Source organism: Amphibalanus amphitrite, unplaced genomic scaffold (genome assembly GCF_019059575.1).
Source record: "Amphibalanus amphitrite isolate SeventyFive unplaced genomic scaffold, NRLGWU_Aamphi_draft 000330F_arrow, whole genome shotgun sequence".
Lineage (NCBI taxonomy): Eukaryota > Metazoa > Arthropoda > Thecostraca > Balanomorpha > Balanidae > Amphibalanus > Amphibalanus amphitrite.
Window position 1 is genome coordinate 164,667 of NW_024881825.1, and position 25,928 is coordinate 190,594.

General features: G+C 57.2%; 1 protein-coding gene across 1 annotated transcript; it reads left to right on the forward strand.

Moving 5' to 3' along the window:
- On the forward strand, positions 1-25,259 carry LOC122388666. The gene is made up of 5 exons (XM_043379937.1): positions 1-264; positions 14,587-14,690; positions 15,037-15,816; positions 23,315-23,569; positions 24,614-25,259. The coding sequence occupies exons 1-5, from the start codon at positions 192-194 to the stop codon at positions 24,833-24,835; spliced, it is 1,434 nt and encodes a 477-aa protein (XP_043235872.1). The 5' UTR covers positions 1-191; the 3' UTR covers positions 24,836-25,259.
- The last annotated feature ends 669 nt before the right edge of the window (positions 25,260-25,928 follow it).

The following is a 25,928-nucleotide window of genomic DNA, read 5'->3' on the forward strand; positions in this document are numbered from 1 at the left end:
TCTCCGCGGCGCCGCAGTGTCACGCGCGCCGTGGCCCCGAGCGGACGTGTGAGACGGTGCGCGCGCGACTCGGGCTGACCGAGCACAGAGAGAGGAGAGGAGAGTGGGCGCGCGCCGGACGCTCGGACCGACATGGAGCCCAGCGCGGCCGGCTGACTGTGACCAGCAGAGTGACAGCCCAGCCGACAGAGATGTGGCGGACGGGCGGGCTCGGCACCGCCGCCGCCACGGCGATTCTGCTGCTGCTCAGCGCCACCGCTGCCGGTGAGTGCTGAGACCCCCGACCCCTCCGTAACTGAACCTACCACTGGCCTTAGGATACAAATACTTCAGACCGTTTAAACGTCTGAGTTTATCAGGTATTTTTATTTGATTCAACATATGCATGCAGATGAAACCGAGGTAATAACAAGCAATAAATATAACTGAAATTTATACGGCCTCCGCCTAAGACACTGTCGTGCAAGAAATATGAAGTCCACAAATCATTAGTGGTAAACTAGTGATTCGCTGCTTTCAACCAGCAAAGGTATAATCAAATAAATGAAACATTAAGATAATTGCCTGGCTCGTTAATAAGCAAAACGGTTATTATTCAACATGTCATTGATCAAACAAATGATATCCAATTACATTCAAAGCACTTTGAACCTTTGTGAGCTCACAAAGGGACAGTATCACCATTTTGATGAAATTTGACGTTGCATAGGCCCCACCTTTCTGGTCCGGGAACTGAAGACCGATCCTCGAAGCTCCACACCGTTATCCCGCTATCGCCGCTCAAAGTACGAAAGGTGTACCACACTTTGAATCGTGCTTCACTATCTTCACTGTTTAAATGTTTGCGCCGTTTTGAATTGACCGCCAGTAATAAAACTTTTACCCTGGTCATTTCATCAAATTTTATAAAGCCAAAACGTTTTTCGCACTTATTCATCATCGTTAAATTCATTAAATAGTCGTAGGCAATTTCCGCTGTTTCCTTCGGATTCTAGCGGCTCAACAAAGGAATTCCTCCAGCTTGAATCACAATCTCCCTCCAATGTATGACGTTTATCACGTGATTGTCACGTGATATTTTCTCCCATTGTCAATTGTCACGTCCAATTGTCACTCCCTCCAATTGTCACGTTATATTTTTATAGGCAATAGGGGAGAGTGGGGTGGGTTGTATCAGTTTTTACTCCGAGACCCATAAACTCGTAACTATCCGTGATAAACTCATTATTTCCATACTATCCCCTTCATTGATTCTTCTGCTTTTTTGTGCAAAGTAACTTTTCCGCTACCTCTACCAGTTTTTCTTCTACGGTCTGCCGAATAGAACAATGTTTTTGATACAACTTGCCCCATGGCTTGGGTGAGTTGTATCACATGGTGGGGTAATTTGTATCACTATTTCACGTTTCAGGGAGTGTGCTTGCTACTGGTTTTGAACATAACAGCAACATTAAATGGGGTTAATACAATGTATAGGTATGCTCAAAGGCTTCACTTTATTAGACTTAACTTAGGTCAATGCAATCCGAACGAAACATCAACAGACTAGACGCAAAAGTGGCCCGTTAAGAGCAAAGAAGCCAACACATTGTGCCGAAATGGAACGAGCATTGACTAGCTACCTACAAACGCGAGCCAGGGCTTAGCTTTCGCGATCAAAAGCAACATACCCATACATACATACATACATACATGTTACAACATACCCCACCCTGCTCTGATACAACATGTACCTAGCCGCCATCTTGGAAAAACATCCTCGTGCTCAGAAAACAGCGGACAGCTGGAGAAATCCGTTTTCACTCACGCAGCCTTAGAACCTACCTTCACCACCGCTACGGAGATCTTTCAAATTCGTGCACATCTAAATGCCCAAAACACACATTTTCTTGCAACTTATTTTTTTAGAATGACATTAAAGAAAACATAAAATCGGCTCTCACCTCGAGACGCGTCCACTCAGCGACAAGACGGAACAGGGAAAGATGGCGCCCGGAAAACCTCGTCGGCTGGTCGTGTCGCGAGCGCCATCCATTGGATAAGTTTGGCACAATTCGCCCTGATACAACTTGGACATGATACAACTCTCCCCGCTCTCCCCTACCTAAGGCTACCTCTCCCTAAGGACAACTCAATCAGAAGAACGACCGCGTAAGCGTAGCGTCAATAATGTATTATCTGCGCCAGTTCTGTAGTAATTTTGCATGCTTCCAAACTGGCAGCCATGCTTGTATAGTGGTGGTTCGCTCATGAAAATGAATCATGAAAATGAAATGTGGTTGCAATATTTTTCACCGAGTTCGGTCCTCAAACTATGTTTTTCTGATTCAGAAAAATAAGAAATGCTAGTAAAAAAAAAATCAGCTCCATGCATGGATTTTTTTTCGATGATACTGTCCCTTTAAATCAACACAATGGCAGCCCTTCCCAACAATTCCACTTTCGCTGTAACTAATGGCGCTCGGACCGCCGCATCCCCCACCGAGGTCGGAAGTGAAATGTCACCGCGCTCCACCGCACCGACAAACCAGCCCGACACGGGGACAATCCAAATCCGTCCTAATCTGTGCGGGCCGGCCGGGCCGCGCGCCACACCACTCACCCGGCGTCCGACCCCCCCCCCCCCGTCCCGTGACGGTGACTCAGACTCACCGTCAGGGCGACACACTGTACCGTGACGGTCAGTCTGAGTCGGACTGTGGAACTAGGGTCCCCGGTGACCACGGTCGGCGGTCCAGGCCGGCGGAGGTCGGCACAGTGCGGACGGTCCAGGCTCCAGTCGGGAAGGAATGACAATATCATAAGAAGAGTAAATGGGCAGCTGTCCGGGATAGGGTAGGGTGGGGTAATTTGAACATGTGGGGCAATTTGAACATAGTGTGAATAACAGAAAATTACGGAAAATCCATAAGTGGCATGACAATAAGACCAATGGGAGAAATTATCGTAACTAAAAGGGCTATCATATGAACGGGGTTTAAAGTTTCAGGGAATGAAGATGTTGACGCGCAGTGTAAAAAATCAATTTCGCAAGGAAAAACGCCTAACAACACGTCATTGCAACTTCATTGCAGCGCAAAATCTTGCATTGCTAGCGCCTAATACGCAACGGCTTTTGTTGTATAATGACCTAATCAGTGCCTTCAATCCAAGAAATTTGCTTTTGAACCCTGTTTTTTATAATGGCAAAATAACTTTTAGCGTGGGGTAATTTGAACATAGTGTGAGAATTTGAATGAAGACAGGGATAGCTCCGAAAAAAACAACGCCCCCAGTTTTTTTTTTGCCAATATTTTCGACCCAAGGCAGTAGCAGATAAGTGATGCCAGTTTTAGAAAAGTTACGTCTAATATCCGTCTAATGTCCGGCATTTTTGTTAATTTTCCGTCCAAAAATGTTAAAGTCAACTATTTGTCCAAATATGTCCGAAAATTATGCAGCTATCAACACTCAAAACCGTCATTTATATTGCTTATCATGTAATTCTACCAGCCGAAAAGTGTTCATTATATTGAGAGCTTAAAGGGAGATAATGAGCTTTCTTTTTTCTTAAATAAAAATTACTCGACATCTATACTATTTCTACTGTAGTTTCTATAAAATATGAAAATTTCCTAGCACATTTTCGTATGTGAAAAAGGTTTTTATTTTTGCAAAAAAGAAGCAGTACTTGCAGTACTTGTAACACCCACCGAAATGCGTTGTCCTTCTCTATAAAAAAAAGTCGCAGTATATGGCGCTTTTGTTTCAAACAGCGACGCTTGGGTTTTTGTTTATGTTATCGCCTTGTCGTTGCTTGGTTGTAAGGATTCTAATTTGAATTAGAGTTAATTCGGTTTAGAATTAATTAGACTCTAATTCGGGGGTACATAGTGCCTACTCTTCTTTGTTTCCAAGTATTATTTTGCGCCACAAATGAACGGCATGCGCCAGAAACGCAGCCAAATCTTGCGATTGCGACTACGAAATTCATTATTTTGGCCTCAGAGCCTGAAGCGAAAAATACAAGCATATTTATTTCAAAAAGACTTCAGGTTTGTCGAACGGTGTTATGAGAATTTTGATAACAGTACTGCATAAGTTTTTCAGTGATGCCGCAAAAGTGTTGTATCTATCTTCTTTTATTGTGCAGTCGGCGGGACCGATTCAAAATTGAGTCGTTGCTACTAAAATAGCAGCATATGGCGACAGATGATGAACAGGAAAAATAGTTGCGTAAATTTAGACATAAACCACCCCCAAACCATGAATATCTTTTGAAGGCACTATAGACGACCATTAACTAACTAGATGTGATGAAGATCAAATGTAATGAATACGCTCATTTTACAAAATTACATGCAAGTACCAAAAAGTGATGTAAGTACTTATTCAACGGTCATTTTCAGCGCTCCCCGCTAACGTGACTTCAAGTTGAGATATTTGCGGCAAGGTACCGAATTGAGCAAAATGGTTTTAATTTACATTATAACTTGTTGTGTTTTGTCAGAAAATGGTCCTAACTCAGATTTTGTGGAAAAAGGTCATAATCTCCCTTTAACAAGCTTTCCATTCGCCAATCAATGCTATGCACGATTACTTTATGAAAAGCGCTGAAGTGTAGCAAGCCATCGTCCATTGTTGCCCAGTCTGCTACCTTTGTCCAACCAATTCCGAATTGGACATTGGACAAAATCAGAACTCAAAATGTCCAGGTTTCGATTGGTACCACTTTAACAGATGTAGTACGGTTGGGAGAGTTTTTATCGAACAAAAATGATAGACGTTCTGTTAATTGAAGAGGGACGAATTCTGTCAACTGACCGGTGTGCAGCGTGCAGATATTGCTACTCTGCAACTGTTATTTTTGCTGTTGTGTTGATTTTTCAAGTGAAGGTATGTTTAGAATTGTTCTGCCTATTTGTTTATGGGTCAAACAACATCGGTGCTGGCGAGACTATCGTTTTTATGACAGGTAAAGGCATTATGTTCAAATTACCCCACGGTGGGGCAATTTGAACACACCGTGACTTGGTGGAGAAGTGAGGCTATGCTATTCAAGGTATGCTCGGCTCATCCAAAAATGAGGCTTGCATGGTGAAAGGAAGTGACACTTGCGCTACTGAAGCAGTTTTTCTTCATCCAGGGTTGAACTGGAATTTGGTGCAACGGAGAAGACGTAAAAATATGTTCAAATTACCCCACACTACCCTAAGGCTGTCAGGCGAATACCAGATAGGCCTGCAACTGAGGCAATATCATGCGACAGGCCCGGCAAATGGGCAGCTACAGTGGATAAGACTGTCCGGTGAATACCAGATGAGGCTGCACCTGTCGCGGGTGGCGGGCCGCCAGGCTCATGGATACAGATCAAGGAATCACCGCCGGGTACTGGACCGTCGGACCGCGCCGCCATGGGGACCGTGATCTGTCGCCGAGCAAATCACGGCAGAGCCGGCAGTGACAGCTATCACATACAACTCCCACCGGACACGTGCCAGCCGAAGGTGTCGCCGCTCGAGGGCGCGATACGCTACACATCGACACCTCTTTTTAAACCCCACATTTGTTCTCCGGTGAATTTCAGACAAGTTGGTGAGAGACCTTCAAAAAAGGTACAATCACTCGATTTTTTTCAAGTTTGTCTGTCTTGGCAGATAAAGCAATACCAGAACAGGCCTACGAACACACATATTTGATCAGGATCGGACGATTGGACACTTTTAAAAGGAGATCTTTCGTGCCTCCCGGAAATTCACGGGAGAGCAGATGTGGGGTTTTAAAAAAAGGTGTCGACATATGCGTCCACAAGTGACCGTCACCGTGAGCTAGCCATTCGTCAGGACCTCTCCGCGCCGCAGCTGACGGCTGTCCATATATCATCATCAGATCGCCATAACCATAAATATCACATCAGATCGAGCGCATTCGGGTAATGTGGACACCACGGCATAATCGGCACATTTGTCAAGTGTTTCTCAAACGGGAATGTATTACAAACGATCATAAATCGGCCATCAACAGACAATTTAGAAGGAGATTCTTCAATCACCTCGCCCCAGAAGCCTTTTGTAATTCAATTTTCAAGTAGCTAGGTGCACGCAGGGGCTTAACTGGATTATAATGAACATCAGCCGTTGCTAAACACACTTCAAGTATTCATCACCTCGCTTGATACGCGCTGAAACAGCTACATTGTTCCCACCCCAGTTTGCATACTAACGAGATCCAATTGTCGCTTTCAAGCACGTGCAGAATGCATCATCTGCAGCGAGTAGTGTCGAACGTCAGGTTGCGCCACGCGCGATGAGGCGGCCGCGAGGGGCGCGATGGGCCCGTGTGTCCACCGGCGGCTGCCAGCGGGGCCGTATGACGGCGATAAGTGCCGTCGGCTGGCCGCCGGAGCCGTATGACGGCGGTAAGTGCCGTCAGCCGGCCGCCGGAGCCGTATGACGGCGGTAAGAGCCATCAGCCGGCCGCTGGCGGACCGGCCCGCTGTGCTAACCGGTCACTGAGCCGCGTTAGGCAACACCACGGGATTTGATTCAGTGGCCGCTCTCCGTGCGGCGGCCGAGTGATCCCACGGACCGGCTGCGGCCCGCCCCACCGCCCGTCTGCGCGCCGGCCACATTTCGTCCGTGTCACGACGACGGCGCGGGCCCGGCGGGGTCACTCCGACCTCGCCACGAAGCCGCTCCAGGGCCGCGGGGTCACTCAGGTCCCAGCAGCAGGCCGTCCCGACCCCTGACCGCCGGACCCGGCCCGCTGACCGGGGCGCACCGACCGGTTCTCCAGCTATTTGAGCGGGCGGAGCCAGATTGTTAGGGGTGGCGAGGTAACCCTACCTGTGACGTGCGGCGTGCCCCAGGGCTCGATCATCAGTCCAATCCTCTTCATTTTGTTCACTTCGGACCTTCCGGCGCATCTGACCCATGGCCACCTCATCTCATACGCGGACGACACTCTCCACATAGACTGTTCCTCCCCTGACGGACCGGGTCTGGCCGAGCTCCGAGCTAGGCTGGAGCTCACCATGCGCGAGCTCCATGCCTGGTTCGGAGTAAACTCCTTGAAAATGAACAGCAGCAAAACTGACTTCATGATAGTTGGCAGCAAACATAACGTAGCAAAAACACAAAACTTCTGTTTCGTTGTAGAAAACTCTACAATTCTACCTTCTAAAGCAGTCAAAATCCTCAGCGTCACTACAGATGCCGTTCTGTCATGGAAGGAGCACATATCTTGTGTCGTCCGAAAGTGCAACAAAATTCTCTTTTCTCTATACAGGTTCAGGCATTACTTCACTAGTCAAGTTCTCAAAACCATCATTCAGGCCTATGTTTTCCCACATATCACTTACTGTCTGTGCGTCTGGGGTGGGGCGGCCAGGGGCAGATGCACAAGCTTCAAAAAGTTATCAATTTTTCGGCCAGGATTGTGGGAGGGATAAGGAAACACGAACACATTACACCGACTCTAAATTATCTTGATTGGCCGAGGATCGAGACCCTGGTGGCGCGCCGGGACGTCGCAAAGGTGTGGGGGTTGCTGCGGGCGGACGGCGCGACCTCCAGCGTGCGGGAGCTCCTGGTGCCCCGCAGTGCTGTGTCGACCCGGGACACCCGCGGATCGGAGGACGGCGACCTGCACCTGCAGCGCTGCAGGCTGGCCTCGAGCCAGAAGGCCTTTACTTACCGTGCGGCGGTCGAATGGAATGGTCTGCCGCGCGCCGCCCGCGACGCGCCGACCTACCGTGCTTTCAAACTGGCAGTAAGGGAATGCATCACCTAGTCATGTGCTCACGCTTAGCTCATCCCACTTTTCTTATCATGTTTTTATCGCAGTATATGTTTTATCGTGTGTAATGTGGCATTATGTGTATGTACAACTTGTCGATATTTTAGCGTCACTTTGCTTTTACAACATGTATGACGGGAGACTTGAATAGCCACGGTGTGGATGGTCTCAACAATACACGAAACGAAACGAAACGAAACGAAACCGGTCAGCCGCCGCCAGCTGCCCGGCTCGGCCCGTCGTTACCCCAGAGATGCAGTCGTGTGGAATGCAGCAGCGACCGCGGCGGAGACGGTGGACGCCGCAGATTGCACCACCGGCCGTGCAGGCGCGCGATATGGTGACGATATGTGAGCACGACACGCCGAGCCGACCAGGAGCGTCCCTCGGGGAGCGGCGGCGGTACGCGCGGAGCTGAGGGTCTTCAGTTCGGAGACAGAGGGATCTCTTACAGCCGCCGAGAGCTCTTAGTCGGGAGACGGGGAATATCTCGGTCCTGTGACAGGGATGATACTGAGCGGCCAGTCGCCGAGAGCTCTCTGTTCGGAGACAGAGAGATACTGCGGTCCGGGAACAGGGGGTATCTCGACGCGGTGACAGGGACGATACCGCACAGCCGGCCGTCGTGGCCCGCGCCGCCGCAGAGACGCGGCCCGGCTCCGTAAACAGGCATTACGCCGACAGGTGCTGCGGCCCTCCCTCCGTCGTGCACACAGCCCGAGCCCTGCGTGCAGCACGGTCCGGGAGGACGCGAGAGCGGCCCATCCCGCGCGGCTCGGCGCGGCGCCGACAGCGGCGGCCCGCCTCCCCCCGCCGGACGGTGCCGCGCGGCGCGACCGAGATGGACGGCCCGGCGCCGGTGACACGGCGGGGAGCGGTGACCGGGCGTGAGAGCGCCCCGGCGCCCGATCTGGGTCGGAGGGCAGTCGGCCGGCCCAGGCGGCGGCGACGACCCGACCTTGCCATGGGAGCTGCGTTCCGGCCGACGCTGCCAAGGCCACGGCTGCTCGCGGACCGCAGCGGCGCGCCCCCGGGACCGCAGAGGGTCACCGGGCGACCCCGCCGACAAATGGCAACTGCCGCGGCGCCGCCGACCGGTCCCCGGTGCTCGAACAATGCACCCGTTCCGGTGCATTGCACTCGTACACAAACAGGGGGCGTGCACGGCGGAAACGTTCACCGCCGAACCTCAAATCCAGTTTTCCGCCAGACCAATGTGCGAGTGTTGCAATAATTAATGTTTCTGCATTTCCGAAAACATTCGCGAGAGGTCAAATGAAGGAGTGCAATTAATGCTGATCGCTCCATTGTTTGGAAAAGATGCGCCGGGGAGCAATCGGTCAACACGATGTGATCGGCTTAAACAAAATGGAAGCCAGAAGGTATGCGAGATTGTCAACGTAGCATCAAGTCGGCGTTATCTCCATCGCTTCCAAACGACATGAGGTGTCCGCCGCCCCAGCTGTATGTACAGTGGGTCTATTTAAGATCTCCAGAGCCACCACGTGGCGCTACGGTCGGGGTAGGGCGAGTCCAAATCCCGAGGGAAGTGAGGTCACCGGTCATTGTGGGGGAAGGAGGGAGGGGGAGTGACGCGGTATCACGGCGCATGGGGCGTGGGTAGCGCCGGGAGTGGGCCGCTCGGGGCCGCCCGCCACTGCGCCGAGGCTGAGGGGAGGGGATGATGGTTGCGGGTGCGTTCACTCCGGTATGGTGGTATCCTGTTCATGTGGAACCGGCAAGAACGCGACTGAAGGGAATCATTATCTCAAACAAACGGGTAAGCCAGAGGCAGCGTCAGTTCCAGCCAAAATGTTGAACAATGATAATTGAAATCTAGGACGTATCCATAGCATGCAACTTTTCAGTCGATAGTTGCATGATGCTTTTCATGATGCATGATGAGGCTTTTCTAAACTGTTATTTGAGTTCGATATTTTTCATATGGCACGTTCAGTTTTGGTGTGTTTTATCGGGTCGAAAAGAATCAGAAAAGAAAAAATAGTTGAAATGGCTCCAGACAAATGACCAAAAATATTTTCCTAAAAATGAAACTTAGCTAAACGTTTATAAGCGATAATTTTGACTTTTGGGGAGGATATTGGGGAAAGATGTCATCGTGCTTAGCTGTGTTGCAGTAGAAGGAAAGGTTTGGTTGTGTCTAGATAAAACCAGACCCGGGAGTGGGGCTCGAACTCACGACATCGCGTTCAGCTCACAGGTTACCCAACCTCAACACTACGAGCACCTATCGCCCTGCGCAGCTTGCTCAGTATTTCGGCTAAAGTTCGGCCAAAGTGTCTGACGTCTGTCAATGTCACGAGGCGAAACCCCGAGGTAAATGTCCGTCCCGGTAGCTCGGTTGGTAGAGCGTTGGACTCCATGTGCCATGTGGTGAAGGCGCACGTCCCGGTTGCAAAAGTCTGGGTTCGAAACACGACGTGTGCTTGACGTTTTTTTTTTTAGCCTCCTGACGGGTATGGTTGTGGTTGGTGGCAGGCCGCTGCCAGGCGAAGTCAGTGAGGGGACCGGCCGCGCGCGGCTATGTGCGCACGTTAAAATTTGGACTCTAAACCATAGACCATTTTGCCGTAGACTAAACCTCAAAACCATAGTCTGCAATAGACCAGGAATTGCTTAATCGGAGGGTAGATGGCAGGGTCAACGCTTTATAATAAGCTCAGCTTAGCGGGGACTCTGTCCTTGTGATTACTTCCATTCAAAAGGTTCGGGCCAAATTTATATTAAAAAGGGGGGAGCCGAACCAGGTTGGGCCGCCGGCCGAGTTGAACCAGGCTGGACCGGGGTCATACATGCAATCATGGTCAGACAAAACAGAAGTTAATTCGGGTCAAATATTTTTATTAACTGATCTTATTGTTTTTTAACTTACACGTATTTTCACTCACTCACTTTTCACTCACTCATGGGGCCTCACTTTCAGCTTTTTATAACTCGAGACTTCATGCACAGAAATGTGGCGTTCGTCCACTTTTCCTCATGGTCTCTTAGCGACTTGATTTCATGTGGTGGCGGAACGGGGGGGGGGCATCGGGGCACCGTGCCCCCGTTTGATTTTTGGCATTTTAACATTAGCCCTACGTTGCATGGAAAGAATGGAACCAAAAGTCGGCAGTGCTCCCACTTCATTAAAGGTGTTTCGCCGCCACTGCTTGATTTGACCCTAAAGGCGTCTTACCAGCAAAAAAAAAAATCACCTGCATCCCAGCAAACATGCCCACATGGTTCCCATATGGGGCCCACATGGGCCCCCCACCTCTTCCATATGGGCCCCACATGGGAATGGCAGTGGGTGACACGTGGGACCCATATGGGCCAGCCCACGTAGGCCCCATATGGGACCCACGCGGCGCCCACATGGGACCCATATGGGTAGCCCATCTGTAGCCCATGTCCCACGTGGGCCCATCTGGCCCATGTTCACCCCATATGGGACCCACATGGGATGCCCATCTCCAGCTCACATGCGTTTGGCCCATCTGGCCCATTTTTATCCCATATGGGGCCCATATGGGTAGCCCATCTGTAGCCCATGTCCCACGTGGGCCCATCTGGCCCATGTTCACCCCATATGGGACCCATGTGGGCATGTTTGCTGGGATATACCTAAATATTTGCCCAAGGGCGCTCTACGCAAGAAACGCCAGCCAGTCAAAAAAAAAAAAAAAAATGGCGAACGAATACGATCTTTCTAGTGCTTGAATTATATTCAATTAAAATTTCAGGAGACATAGATAATATTAATCCTTATAGCTAGGCGCTCGGAGCATTCGCTAGCATTCCATTGCCAGCTGCATTATCAACGCCACATTTGCATTACTCTGGGTGCATCATAAGTAACAGTAGGTGAACCGGCCACAGCAAAACCATGCCTCATTATCCTTTCCTTCCAAGCTGCCAAGCTAACCGGCCGCCCGGCCCACCACCGCGATATGGAACAACACAGGAGTGCGCCATTTGCCTACGGCAGTGCCCCACCGCGCCGGGGCTGTTTGACAGGTCACCCGCACCGTGACCTCGCCACCCGCCCCCCTCCCCGCCCACCTCCCCATCGGGCCAAGCTCGGTAGTGACCTCTCCTTGAATTTGACATGGACTCGACTAAGGCTCAACGCCATCTAGTTACGTCTGGAGATCCTAATAAGATCCACTGTACCTCCGTGGCTGGCCGTGCCGGGGCTATCGTAACTCCGGGAGCCGACTGCACGGCTCAGCGGTCACGAAAGCGAGAGGGACGCAGCTGCCGGCGCCGACGGGGCGGGCGCGGCGCGCGCCGCTCCCACGCGGAACCGATCGGCCGCCGCCGCCAATGGCACTCACACGGCCGGCGAGGGGCGCGGGCGCGGCTGATGTCGGGTGGGTGGGCCGTGTCGCGGGGTCGCTCGCGATGCGTCGCGACCGCCGGACTTTGCCGGTCGCTGAGCCGCGCGATCCCAAACAGTGTTAGGTTAGAGCGGGTTCCTGCACTAGCGCTCCCACCTGTGATGCTACTGTTGTGTGCAATAATGCAGTCTCCGGTCGCACCGGCTGGTGCTGCTGTTATATGCAGTCGTGCAGTCCCCAGTGGCGCCTGCTGTTACTGTTATATGTAGTAACGCAGTCTCACGCCACCACCGCCCAGCTGGTGTTACTGTTGTGTGTAGTAATGCAGTCCCCGCCCGCGACTGGTGCTAGTTTTATGTACGTGACTGCGGTCTCCCGTGCCACAGCGATTTTCACAAGATTCCGGGCGCTATGCGGAATGCTGGATCATTGCACTGGAAGTGCTGCCACGGCCGGGTGGGGCAGTTACGTCTAGCATTATGTGTTACATCAGCAGTATTTATGTATCTAAATATAGGCAGGAGCCACTCCCCTTCAAGAAATAAGGGTCGAAGTAACAAATCATACGATGATCTGAACGGACATTTCCGACATCTGTGACTCCGGAACCATTCAAACAGTTCACACCCAGCCCAATGCTGCTAATAGTTTGTGCTAGTCTCAGCGGAGGATACCTCGGTTAATCGCAAACATAAACAATCGTGCACTGCCGCCGCACGCCGCACAGTCTCCGGACCCATCGTCCGCTGCCAGCGTCCGAGCCCGGCGTGCGCTGCCCGCTGCCGCTGCCGGCTCTCACGGCGGGCGGCGGTGCACCATCGGCGGGCCGTCCTTCGCGCTGCAACTCTCCGGTGAAAGCGAAAACATTCCGCCACCGCCAGAGCCGGCTGGGATACTCCCATCGGAGCGGCCGCCGGCGGCCGGCTCACTATTCCCTGCAACATCCCAAACACGCCGACTTCAGCGGCCCCAGACGACACGGCAGCCCGACAATCCCGACCGTCAGGCCGTCTGCTGATGTATCAAGTATGAGAGGTTCATTCCCAATGCCTAGCCATTTGAGTCACGCGGTTGCTATGGAAACACTATGCAGTGGATTATGCAGTTTATAGCAGTTCCCCGTACCGTGGGAACCGACAGAGCATGCAGCCCACGCGCAGGCTCATATTAGAATGAAGCAGAAAAATTGATGGCCTTCACGCTGAATGTTGGAAAACTTCATCACATTCGTCCCACGTGTGTCGTCGTCAGAGAAGACGGCCGAAATAGATTCATATCCCGTCTCGTGGTACAATGCCAACAACTCCCCAAAAGTCCCGCCGCCTACTGAGACCATCCATAATACATCGGAAACGGTTCCAGCGCCTCTTTTTATACCGGCCTGGTCAGCGACCCCGGCAGACACCACGGACATCTAACACACTGTCAGGCAGCTAACGGTCGGATCGGAGTAGACAGATCGGCGCCCGACGTCCCGTCCCTGTCCGCCGCCACTGGTCTGTGTGCCGTCCCTGTCCGCCGCAGCTGGTCTGTGTCCCGTCAGTCATACACCGCTGGTCTTCGGGGCAAGTCCCGTCCCTCGTCGGCAGCGAGCAGCCTCCGACTGCTGTCCGGACAGTGCTGCTCCGCCTCCAGCTCCTGTCCGACCAGTGCCGCACTCCGGAAACCGGCCCCGGCGCCGCAAGGACGAACGGAGGACGACTGCGCGAGAGGCGCCCGTGCAAACACGAACCGGCCCCCGTTCAGCCCCGCCCAGGAACCGGAACTGGTCCGGCCGGCCGGGCGGGGCTGCCCTTCATCGGTGCGGCGCGGCTCTCACCGAGCAGCGGCCAGCTGCCGGCCGACGGCGCCAATCAGAGCACATCCGTTTAGCAATCCGTCCGGAGACGGAGCCGTGGCGCAACGGCGCCGGCCACTCCGCCGCGGCAGCCCGGCCGGCCGACCGCCGCGGCCCGGCCGCCGGCGGCGGTGGCAGGGCTCATCCCGCCTCCAATGTCACCGGCCGGCCGCGGTGGCCTGGTTCGGCCGCCATTAGCCACCTGAAGGACGCTGCTGTTGACGCCACCGGGCCGCGTCTCCACACCGTCCATCGCGCGCCGCTGACCGTCGTAAACAGGCCGGCACGCGACACGCGGGGGCGGTCGGACGACCGCCGTGTCGGAGCCGTCAGCCGCGGCGCCCGGCTGATGGAGAGGCCATGTCCCCGCGCCGGTCAGTGCCACCAGTGGGTGTCCGCACCGAACCCGACCCGACCCCTGACCGTCCACCGCGGCCGACTGCGGCCGTTACCACCCCCGCACTCCATGAACAGGGCCGACTAACCACCCACTACTACACATCAACGGACCCAGAGCGCGCACCTCATGTGACACGCCCCCGCACTGTGCACTCCATGTGATACCCCCAATGCTGTGTACGTTCTATCACCCGCTGTACTTTACAATGCCCCGTATCTCTATGACGCCAGGTGGGACGGCCGCCGACAGCCGCCGGCCGTGCGAAGGACGCGGCGCCGAATGCGTCGGTCAGGAGCAGCCCTCGCCGCCCGAGACCGCCAGCTCTTCGTACCAGGTTAGTAAGCGGGCCGAGCTGTTAGTGTACTGTAGAGTGTAGAATTGCATAAAATGTGGTCAGATTTGCTAGCTCACATTGGCGAGTGCTGCTGCTCAGGATTTATTTATTGATTATTGTGAGTTAAAGGCAAGCTAAAGAATAATCATTAAAAAAATCCATTGAGCTCTTGTTCGCTTACCAAATCAGATGTTATTTGAAACGCTCGCTGTCGGAGCAGGCGCCCGTTCCCAAAATGGATTACGCAGTCATTAATTTCCGATCGGCCCCACGGCCGGCACCATGTGCGGAAGTGGTCGGGGATCAGTGCGCCACGTAACAGGCCGCCGCGCCGTCTCTGCCGCAGGAGCCGCGCCCGCTCCGCAAGGTCGTGCGCACCACACTGCTGGCCGCCAACGCCAGCGAGCCACCGCCGGAGACGGAAGCGGCCCCCAGCAGCAGCAGCCCGCGGACAGGTCGGCCCGGCGGCCGCGGCCGCGAGCTGATCGAGCTGGCGCAGCTGACGCCCGTGTTCGGCCGCCGGCTGAGTGCCATGAGGAACAGGACGGCCGCCGTCACCCCGGCGGCCGGGCCCGGGTCGGCGCGGCGCCTGCAGTCCGGCTCTGAGGCCGGCCCGCCCCGGGAGACGGCGGCGCGGCCAAACGCGCTGCCGCGCCGCCGCCGGCCGTCCAGCCGGAGACGGTACAGGCGGCCCCCCGCCGCCGCCGCCGCCGCCGATGACGACCTGTCGGAGCGCGCCAACGCACTGGAGGAGGCCACCCGGCACGGCTCCGACGGCGGCGACGAGCGCGCCTTCCGCGTCGAGCGGCTCAAACGGCGCAGGAAGATCCTGGCCAAAAAGCTGGTGCGCAAACAGTTCCTGGGCGACGGCCCGCGCAAGAAGATCGTCAAGGTGGTGGCGGTGCGGAAGCCGCCGCGCGTGATCCCCGGCCTGACCGAGGTGTACCAGGACAACCTGGTCAACAGCCTGATCTCGGAGGAGTATCCGTCGCTGCAGCCGGCGCCCGGCATCAAGGGCTTCCCGGGCGTCGACTACCCGATCTACCAGCGCATCCCGGAGACCAGCTTCAGCTGCAGCCACCAGCGCTACTGGGGCATGTACGCCGACACAGAGACCCAGTGCCAGGTGGGTGTATAGTGTATACAGACACGGAGGCCCGATGGAAAGTAGGGGTCTGGGCCAGTCTCGACCGGTAGGTCCGGGGCACCGCTCGGCGGGACGCGCAGACGGCGGGGCGCGCTGGCTCGGAGATCGGGTCACGGAGGGCGGGGCGGCACAGGTCACCGCGGGCGGCCGGGTCAGTCGGCCTACTGCTGTCGTCCGCGGCCATGAAATCGGCCACTTAACATTCACCTTGAATCCCACACGGGCGGCACGCGTTCTGGGCCGACTGCCACCGCCCAGTACGGCCCGCGCCCGCATCACAATGGGACCATCGCCGATCCCATCTCGGCGGCAGGAAGCCAGTCCACCCCGTGTCCCCAGATATCCGATAAGCGCGGCACACAACCGGGTCGGGTTCAGCCGCCGGTCGGGTCAGTGACTCTGATCGGCCGCCGGAGCCGACGACAGGACACCCGGTCCTCAGCCAGGTCGTCTGCCGCAGCGTCTTCCCTGTCATCTGCCGCGGACCGGTTGGTCGCGCTGCCCGGAGACCCAGCCCGCCCGGCCGACTCCGTGCGTCGCCACAATGCCAGCGGCGGCGCATTCGTCGCGATCACGCCACATTGGCCACGGTCGGACCAGTGCGCCACCAGCCGCCAGTTGCGGCGCCCGCCTCTCCGTGAGCGCCCAATCAATACCTGGGCGCACTTTCTACGACAGCGACGCATGCACGAGGCTCATGGCGCGTCACGGTCGTCTCTGGCGGCTGTGAGTTGCGCCACCGGCTTACATCAGGAGGATCGGCCGGCAGCCGATTGTGTCCGCACACGCGCGTCACCGGGACGGGATGACGGACGGACGGACGGACGGACGGACGGCGCCGGCGGCCGCCAATTTGCGCTAATCGCCCAGCGCGCAGCGGCCGAGCTGCCGCAGACGACAAATGGTCGGCGGTGAGCCGCTCAGCTGGGACCGGCGCCGCCAGGCCCGCCAGCAGGTCGAGGTCGTCTCCCACCTCAGCGCGCCTCGCTGGGTCACGCCAGGTCGCGGCGGGTCACGTTGAATCGGAGGGAGGTCGGGCCAGGTCAGCCGGTGCGCCGTCGGCCGTGCACGGAGCTGATGGTATCCGGCCGGCAGAGCTGGGTCGGCGCGCCACTGGTCACGCGCCAGGTCAGGTCGGGTCGGGTCGGGTCCGTCGGTGCTGGCGCGTCAGCCCAAACTGTCCGGACGACTGTCTGGTGGCGGTCGTCGCCACTGGGCAGTCGTCATGGTGCTGGCGGCACTGGCATTGCGACAACGCTAATCGAGCCCCGACCGGCCACTACTGATCAGCCCCGACCGGCCACCACTGACCGAGTCCCGACCGGTCACCACTGACCGAGTCCCGGCCGGCGCTGTCCTTGGCCGAGGAGCGCGAGCAGGCGGCAGATGAGCCGGCCGGCCACCTGTTTGGCCGCCGATGGGACCCGGTTTACGGCCGGTCACGCGGCGGGGGCCGCCCGGCCGGCCGGGGTCGGACCACTTTCCAGCCGCTCAGCTCGGCTCGAGTGGCGTCAGCCGCCGCGCCGCAGACAAAGGCGGCCGGCCGACAATTCATGGCGACACGGAGCAATTCGACGGCCCCGCTTTGTTGCAGGTCGGGTCGGCGTCGTGGCTCGGTGTTTTAACCCCTCCCCGCCCCGCGCTGGGCTCATCCCCCCCCCCCCCCGCTGCACAACGGCGGTGTTTCACTGAGTCGATCCCCAGTCCCTGGTGGCGGCGCCGGCGCAGCGTCATTACCATAGTCTCCGGTCTCCGATGCAAACGAGCCGGGCCACGGAGCGTGCCCGGGGCGGCAGAGGCGGCGGCGGCGGCCGTCCCCTGACACACACCGCCCGTCACCGCCGCCCACCGCGCCGCTCGTTACCGCCCCATCCGTCGCCGACCGAGGCGGCGGCGGCTGACCTGGTGACTCGTCCCGCACGGCCCGGCCGAGCACAGTCCGTCCGTCAGCCGGCGCCGTTAGCTTGCGACACGGGTGGCGTGCAGCGGCCGGCGCCCTCCCACGGGTGGCCGGCGGCCAGCGCCGCGCCCCGCCACCCCGGCCGCCGGTCACCGAGCGCCGCTCACCCTTCATACGGTGTGCATCGGGCGGCCGCCTCAATCAAGGCTCACCGGCCGTCACTGCCGGCCGGAAGGGCTCCATCCCGGTCCAGTGCTCTGACACCCTCCCCGACCCCCCTCGCCGGGTGAGCGGACTCCGCGCCTCTCACTGCCGGAGAGGGGCCGGCCGGGCTGGCGCGGCGCCCGCAGGATACCATCACCCTCGACTGCGGCGTGCAGCGTGCAGCCGGGCCGCTGACGGTGCCGCGGAGACGACCCTCCCCGCCGTAACCGCAGTCGCTCCGACGCGCCGCCGGAGAGCCCCGCGGCGAGCTCAGTCCGGCGCGGCGACTTCCTCGGCGCCCCGCCACCAGGGTCGGTCATCAGTCCGGCCCGCCGCCCCATCCGACCAATATCGGTCAGCGAGGACCGTGTCCCCACAGTCCCAGACTGCCGCGGGCCCCCGGCCACCTCTAAGGGACGGAAGTGGACGCGCGCGGCGTCGGTCTGTGGGCGCAGGGGGTCCGCGCAGCAGTGCGGCGGTGGCGGCGGCCTTGGTAGTCACGGTGTACAGATACAGATACAGATAATATATTCATGACAAATCCATGGTGCATGGTTTTTCATTGGCACACGTCAAACATTTACAACACAAGTAAAAGACCAGGCATAAAAAGCAGCACTCAACCACTCGACCTGAGCTAACCATGCGCCTCACACTGTTCTTTCAATAGATGCTTTTTGAGCTGGCGCCGAAAGTTTCGCACGGTGACGTCAAACGGCAGAGAGTCGTACTCACGCACTGCGCTATAACAGAGCCGCCGGCGACCGGCTTCCGTGCGGATTCTCGGCATCGCGTGGTCGGCAGCTCTGCGCGTCTCGTACGAGTGACGCAGGGTGTCACCGATGGTTTGTGCGATCGCTTCCGGCTTTCCAGTCGTAGTGACCCTGTGCACCAAACTGATGCGATGGTACTTAGCAAGGTTAGGGGCATTCAACCACTCCAAGTCGCACAGAACGTCACTGATGTGGTCGTATTTACGACGGCCGCTAATAACTCGAGCACCGAAGTTCAGCAGTTTCTGCACACGATGAATCTGAGTAGCGGTGCACGTACCGTATAGCGAGAAGCAATATCTGATAACGGAGTTCACGAGCGCTTCTACTACCACAGGCAGAGAGGCCTTCGGTATAACGTGCTTGGCGTGCATCAGACCGATTAGGACACCAGTACACTTAGCTGTCACATAATCGATGTGCGACCTGAAGCTGAGATGATTGTCCATGACCACTCCGAGATTTTTGACAACTCTAGAGTCCGGAATAACAGCACCCATGGCAGTCAGTGTGACAGGCGGCAGTCCTCGCAGCATAGCGGGGGTTCCTAGTACAAGGACCTGCGTCTTAGCGGTGTTTAGCTTCATAGTGTTTGCGTAGAACCACTGGAAGAGACACTCTAGCGCCTGCTCCATGCGTTGGATGACCTGTGCCAAGTCACGCTTTTTACCGCTCACAAGAAGTTGAGTATCGTCTGCAAATTGCACGATTGTGACACCGTCAGGCAGGTACAGACACATTTCGTTTGCAAACACCGAATACAACATACAACTTAACGATCCGCCTTGGAACACGCCAATTGTGTTTGACTTGACACTCGACCGCACGTATCCACCGTCACCACTGGCCATCTGCACCTGCTGAGTGTGTCCGCTTAGGTAGTTGCCGAACCACTCGGTATCTACCCCATACAGTGCGAGCTTATCCAGCAGTCTCCCGTGCGGCACAACGTCAAAACATTTGGAGAGGTCCAACAGCACCAGGATCGACACCTCTCCAGCGTCCATCGCCTCCAGCGCACGGTCGGTGATGACGCTGAGTGCCGTCTCGGTGCTGCGGCCGCTGCGGTAGCCATGTTGGGTGGTTGACAGGAGCTGGTTGGCCTCCAAGTACTGCACCAGCTGGCGCTGGACGACCCGCTCAACAACCTTCATTATCGCCGGCAGGATGGAGATCGGGCGAGTGTTTGCTGGCTCCGATGGTCCTTGTCCTTTTGGGATTGGCGTTACCATTGCATGTTTCCAGGGGCCGGGCACGTTGCTGGTCGTCAGGCTGGAGTTGACTATGTCCAACAGGACGTGACCCATGCCCCAAAAGAAGGTGCGGAACATGCTGACGCTGATCCCGTCGTTGCCTGTTGAAGTTGACGGTCCCGGGCGCGCGGCGTCACGGGCCGAGCCGCCTCCGTGACCGGATGGATCGGAAACTATCGGCCGCGACGCCACTTCCGTGTGCCCACGGAACAAAACAGTAAAACCAAATCCGCACCACCAACTGGAAGCATAAACAAAAGGACGGGCTGCCGGCTCGCGGCGGGTTTTTGCGGACAAGGAGAGAGCGGCGGGATGCGACCGTTGGCCGTCAGCGGACCGTTCCAGCTGCCCGGGGCCCCACGATATTCTCCCTCACCCAGTGGTGAGTCCACCATCCATTCCCTGCACCGACCCTCCCTCCTCCCCGTGTAACGAGCCCTCCACCTCCTCCCCATTACCGAGCGGTTTCTCAGATGTAATCACCGACGGTGTCTCGTAACACCGCGGAAATTAACGCAGCACATATTGAGCGGTCACGTTCAACTTCGGACTTCCCCGATGCCTTATCCCACTGAGGTCAGGTTATGCATTCACAGCACCAAAAAAGACGCCAAATCATCACGAAACCATGCATTGAAACTGTTTGGTTTCACTGTACCTGAACGAACCCAGCCCGGTCGGCCGGCGCCCTAGCAGCCGGTTTCATCACATCCCCGGACTGTGAGCAGGGAAGCAGGCAGTGCAGATGCTGCACCACAACCCGATACCAGCCGGGAGACGGACGGCGCAGGTGGTCATATATCAATCGGGAGGCGAGCTGAGGCACTGGCGGGCGCGGGTCACGGTCGCCGCCGACCTCTGACCCGCGGCGCCGCGCTGTTCCCTGTGACGGCGGCCGGCGCGGTCATTTGGCCCGCTGATGGGCGCGCGCCGTGACCGGTCCGCCATTGCCGCCCGGTCCCGGCGACATGAGCGCCGCTCGTCTCCCGACGGCGCCGACACCGCGCGCTTTATCGGCCAGTTATGGTGCCAACCGACCGCCGCCATCACAACGGCGGCCTTCAGCGTGACATAGCGCGGCCGTGGTGTGGATCACAGGCCGCCATCGTATCCTGGTGGTCGGACCAGCACCCGCGGCAGCCAGGCCGTGCTGGCGACCCGGCGGACTGGTGGCGCCGGTCGCCGATGGGCCCTGATCATACGGCCGGCCACAATGGGCGCTCCATCACCCCTGACCGCGGTACTGACACCGTTACTGCGCGCACACATCAGCACATCGCGGGGGGCCGCATCAAACACCCCCAGAGCAGCACCGGCCGCGAGGCAGGTTCCGGGTCGGTTCCAGAGCGCGGCATCGGCGACCCCTGGCGCCTGGAGCCGGCCAGTGCCCCAGGACGTACGGAGCGACCGTCATGGCGGCGGCAGCCGTGTGATAGAAAGCTCGTGGGGCGCACTGGAGAAGGGCACCGCTAAAAAAAAAAAATACACTGCAAGGCCCGTCAGCGCAACGGATGGAGCCACAGCCGTTGTTCCCAGCCTCCAACACTAATGTAGCCAACCTCTAGCCGCCCAGCAAAACAGCGCCGGCAGCGGCCACTTCTCGGTGCCGACGACGGCAGAGTGGGCCGTTTTTAGGGCGGACTAAGCAGGGACAGCCACTGAAGGTTTTTGTCGTTTCTTGCGGAGCACCCTTGACAAGTCATCGTAAATACAAAAGGCTTATGTCAGCTCGTTTCCGGAATTCCAGTCGACAATGCCACCATTGTCATGGTTAAGCCGTTGGCTACACCAAGCTCTGTCGTGTCTAAACGCCCCGCTGTCCCTCTGTCTCCCGGAACGACACCTCACTGTATACCGATATAGTTACTAGAACCTTCCCAGTCCCTCCGTACGCAGTATCAGGCGGCTAGAAATGTTCAGCTACGCAAGCTGAATGCGAAATTATCTCACTGCATTGAATGATATATTTCTTGCAGCACAGCGGCGTTCGTTTGTCTCTGTTTCAATGCCACATTGCCGTTCATGGCCTCTCGGCTAGGCAGTGGCCAGCCCGGCCACTGCCGGGCTGGCCACTGCCTAGCCCGGCAGTGGCCAGCCGGGCTAGGCAGGGTGGTCGCTGCCTGGTAACAATTGCCGCGCCGCACACGGGCAGCCTTGGCCATCCGGCCGGACCGAGCTGGCCTTGCCGCCGCTGCCGCCGCCGCAGGGCACGAGCATGGATACCACGGCGGCAGCGGTGGCGGCAGTGGCAGCGGCGCCGGCTGCCCCTGACGCACCGATTAGTCGCCGGGTAGCTGCGTTTCATGGTTTAACAATTTCATCACGGGATATATAGTCTACGATAACATACGTCGTAGACTACATATTCCGTGGTTTCAGCATAGTTTCAACCGGGCAGCGTTTCAGCAAGGCCGAATATTTGTGTGTAAAGATGTCAGCGTAAGCAGACCAATGAGCTGAGTTTCCACCCTACCGATGACATACCTCCAGGCCCAGTCGCCTGTCGCTGCGTTGTTCACGTACGGCACGCTGTGGCTTACCGATTGTGTAACATCCATGAGGTCAAGACCCCCGGGGTCAGCGCTGAGAGGTCAGGCCCACAACTGGGACGACTGAAGCTATTATAGCGGTCCGGATCAACACCTTACGAGGGTGTATCGACTGAATGGCTGCACACCAGCCGCCCACTCCTCCCACGGCTATCGCCCGGCTATCATCTCGCTCAGCACAAACGATCACGGGCCGCCGAGCTGGCCGTGGCTGGCCGCCGCTGCCGAGCGCGCCGCGACCGACGGCCGCCCGCCCTACCGTTCACCCTCCCTGGGCCATCGTCACGGCGTCGATAGGGGGCTGTCAGCGGCGCCCGCCCAGTCGCGCCGGCGACCGAGGCTGACGAGTCCGCAGAGTAGCCGGCCGGTAATTAACCTGGGCTGAGGAGGCCTCACTTCTGACGGACGAGATGGGTCTGATCTCGAACGGACCTAGTAAGTAGTAGATATGACCTTTGACGGACCAGTACTGTCGCTCGACCACTAAACGACCTGCCTCTCGAGCATGGGCGCAACTGCATGGAAAAGCGACGTTCCCTGGCCCATCAGCCCCGCAGTTGGGGCCGATCGGTAAGTCACAGCGGAGTCTAAAGTAAAACAGATAGTGGAACAGATTGGGAACTCATTGAGACAGATCCAACTCGAGCACCCCACTGGTGCTGGAGTCGGATCTCTCTCACACATTTGTTATCAGTATGATCGCATCAGTCACAACGGTGCCACAGTAACTAAAGGTACCGCTGTATCAGAACAGACCAGTAACACCGCCGACTGACGACTGCCCTGCCCCGTCCCCAGGTGTGGCACTACTGCGACCAGGACGGCACCAAGCACTCGTTCCTGTGTCCGAACGGCACCATCTTCAGCCAGGTGACGTTCATCTGCGACTGGTGGTTCAACGTCGACTGCAACACAGCCCTGCAGCTGTACGTCACCAACGAGGCGCTCTCGCTGCTGCCGGCGCCGCCCGAGAAAACCTTCCCCGAGGACTTCAACGGGCCCATCGTCGACTGGTACATCTACCAGCGACACCAGGAGCGGGCCTACAGGAAGGTGAGTGTGACCGGTGGATGTACCCATCGTCGACTGGTACATCTACCAGCGACACCAGGAGCGGGCCTACAGGAAGGTGAGTGTGATCGGTGGATGTACCCATTGTCGACTGGTACATCTACCAGCGACACCAGGAGCGGGCCTACAGGAAGGTGAGTGTGACCGGTGGATGTACCCATCGACGACTGGTACATCTACCAGCGACACCAGGAGCGGGCCTACAGGAAGGTGAGTGTGACCGGTGGATGTACCAATCGTCGACTGGTACATCTACCAGCGACACCAGGAGCGAGCATACAGGAAGGTGGGTGTGACCGGTGGATGTACCCATCGTCGACTGGTACATCTACCAGCGACACCAGGAGCGGGCCTACAGGAAGGTGAGTGTGACCGGCGCTCCGCGGCCCGGGCCGAGAGCTGCGGGCCGAGAGCTGCGGACTGGGAGCTGTGCCTCGGACTGGAAGCTGCGGGTCAAACCCGGACCGAGAGCTGCAGATGACGTCACCACTGCCGCCGTGCCGATGACGTCACGGTGGCAGTGATGACGTCAAGCGGCGCCTCTGAAGAGTGCGGAACGCCGGGTGGCAGCCAATGACGTCACATGAGGGTGAGGTCACCCCCCGGACCTGACGTGCTACAGCGCCGGCTGGTTAGACAGACACCGTCTGGTGACACCGTCTGGTGACACCGTCTGGTGAGACCGGCTGACGCCACGCCGTCAGAGCAACTCCCGGCGCCGGGCGGCCTTCACACTCAATTAGTGCCGATGTGTCGATACGGGCATCGTCCCACTGACCCGTCATGTCCATACTGCACCGCACGTGCCCACCCCCTCCCCAGCATTACCAGTGGAGACATCACCACAGTCATGGACCACGAGAGTCATAGCTGCAACAGAGACTGTCTAACCACGTAACTCAATGGACGTGGAAACACATCACGAATATTGAGTGGTGTTAGCGTGGATACCGGTGTTGCCTCTGAGGGCCTGTGCTACCCGCGATGCTTGTGATCGCCTCTGACACCCCCTGATATCCGTTTCAGGAGAAGTTTCTGCGGCAGCTGGAGGCCGGCCAGCGCCAGGAGGCCATTCGGTTCCTGGAGACGCACGACTTCCCGCCGTGGTTCACGCCGCGCGACCAGGCGCTCTACAGGAAGCTCAAGGCGCTCGAGCGCAAGTCCAAGCACCACGAGCCGCCGCCGCACCGGCCTGTCAAGAAGGAGCTGACGCAGTACGCGCCGCGCTACGCCCGGACTGCCGTCTAGCGGCCGCGGCCCCACGCGCGGCAGTCGTCCCACATGTGCCACAGACATTCAGTGATACCTTCGCCGTTCTGTTACGCCCGTCTTAGCGAGTGTTGCGCGAGTGATGAGCGAGAGAGAGCGAGCCGGCGCGAGAGAGCGAGAGAGCCGGCGCGAGAGAGGGAGCGAGCGAGTGCGCGGGCCGATCCTAGTGGCGCGCGTCGGCCGTCCGCAGTCCGGTGTCCGGTGACCGGTCAGAGGTGGGGGGGGGGGGGGGCAAGGGACAGCGCGCGGCGCCCGCCGGCCGGCCGGGCCCTCCGCCCCCACCCAGCAGCTGCCAGCCGGCCCAACATCAGCTGTATTATCGTAATATATTATATACGACAGGTGCCAATATTTGGACATCTGACGCGACACAAACCATTGGTAAATAAACGCTACGAGAGGAGATAGTCAGAAACCGAAGCAGTTAGTGACATGTTTGACAAAAAAAAAATGGATCGATCCGGCCACCTAGAGACTGGACTGAGCGCTCCGGTGGCCGAGCCAACAGTGCTAAATCTGTGCTACATTGGAGGATGCCAGTATGGGTAGCACGCTAGTTCTTCAAGAACTGGGTGGCCGCGCGCATGAGAACTCACATTGCTCGGAGATCAGCATAAGGACTTCAAAATCAAAACTGCGTGAAAAAGTAGCCGTAAGTAAAAATCACAGCCATGAGTAGCACAGCTAGCAGCATTGAGGAAGGTTAGCTTCATTTGACTCTTAATAACCGACCTGGTGCGGATACCGTCTGACGTCCATCTATGAACCGCGCCTGACGTCTTATCCAGTCTAACCCGTATCCCGCCTGTCTTTTTCGTCTAACCCGTATCCCCCTGACCCCTTCAGTCTAACCCGTATCCCCCTGACGCCCCTCCAGTCTAACCCAGATCCCCTGACTCCCGTTTAACCCGGATCCTGCCCGACGACGGTCCAGGCATCACATTTACGCTTGGTGATTGCGATAAAAAGTCTGGAACAAGATAAGCGGATATAAAATCAACTTCTCTTCGGCCGCGTTGATAGAGTCCCATTACCACGTCCGGCCAGGCACCTCCAGCTGGCGCCCAGATCT

What these genes read in the sequence shown, in the direction of transcription:
- LOC122388666 (XM_043379937.1), top strand. Translation starts at nt 192, where the DNA reads ATGTGGCGGACGGGCGGGCTCGGCACCGCCGCCGCCACGGCGATTCTG. An exon ending in ACACAGAGACCCAGTGCCAG is followed by an intron (nt 15,817 to 23,314) that starts GTGGGTGTATAG and finishes CCCCGTCCCCAG; the next exon opens with GTGTGGCACTACTGCGACCA. An exon ending in AGGAGCGGGCCTACAGGAAG is followed by an intron (nt 23,570 to 24,613) that starts GTGAGTGTGACC and finishes TATCCGTTTCAG; the next exon opens with GAGAAGTTTCTGCGGCAGCT.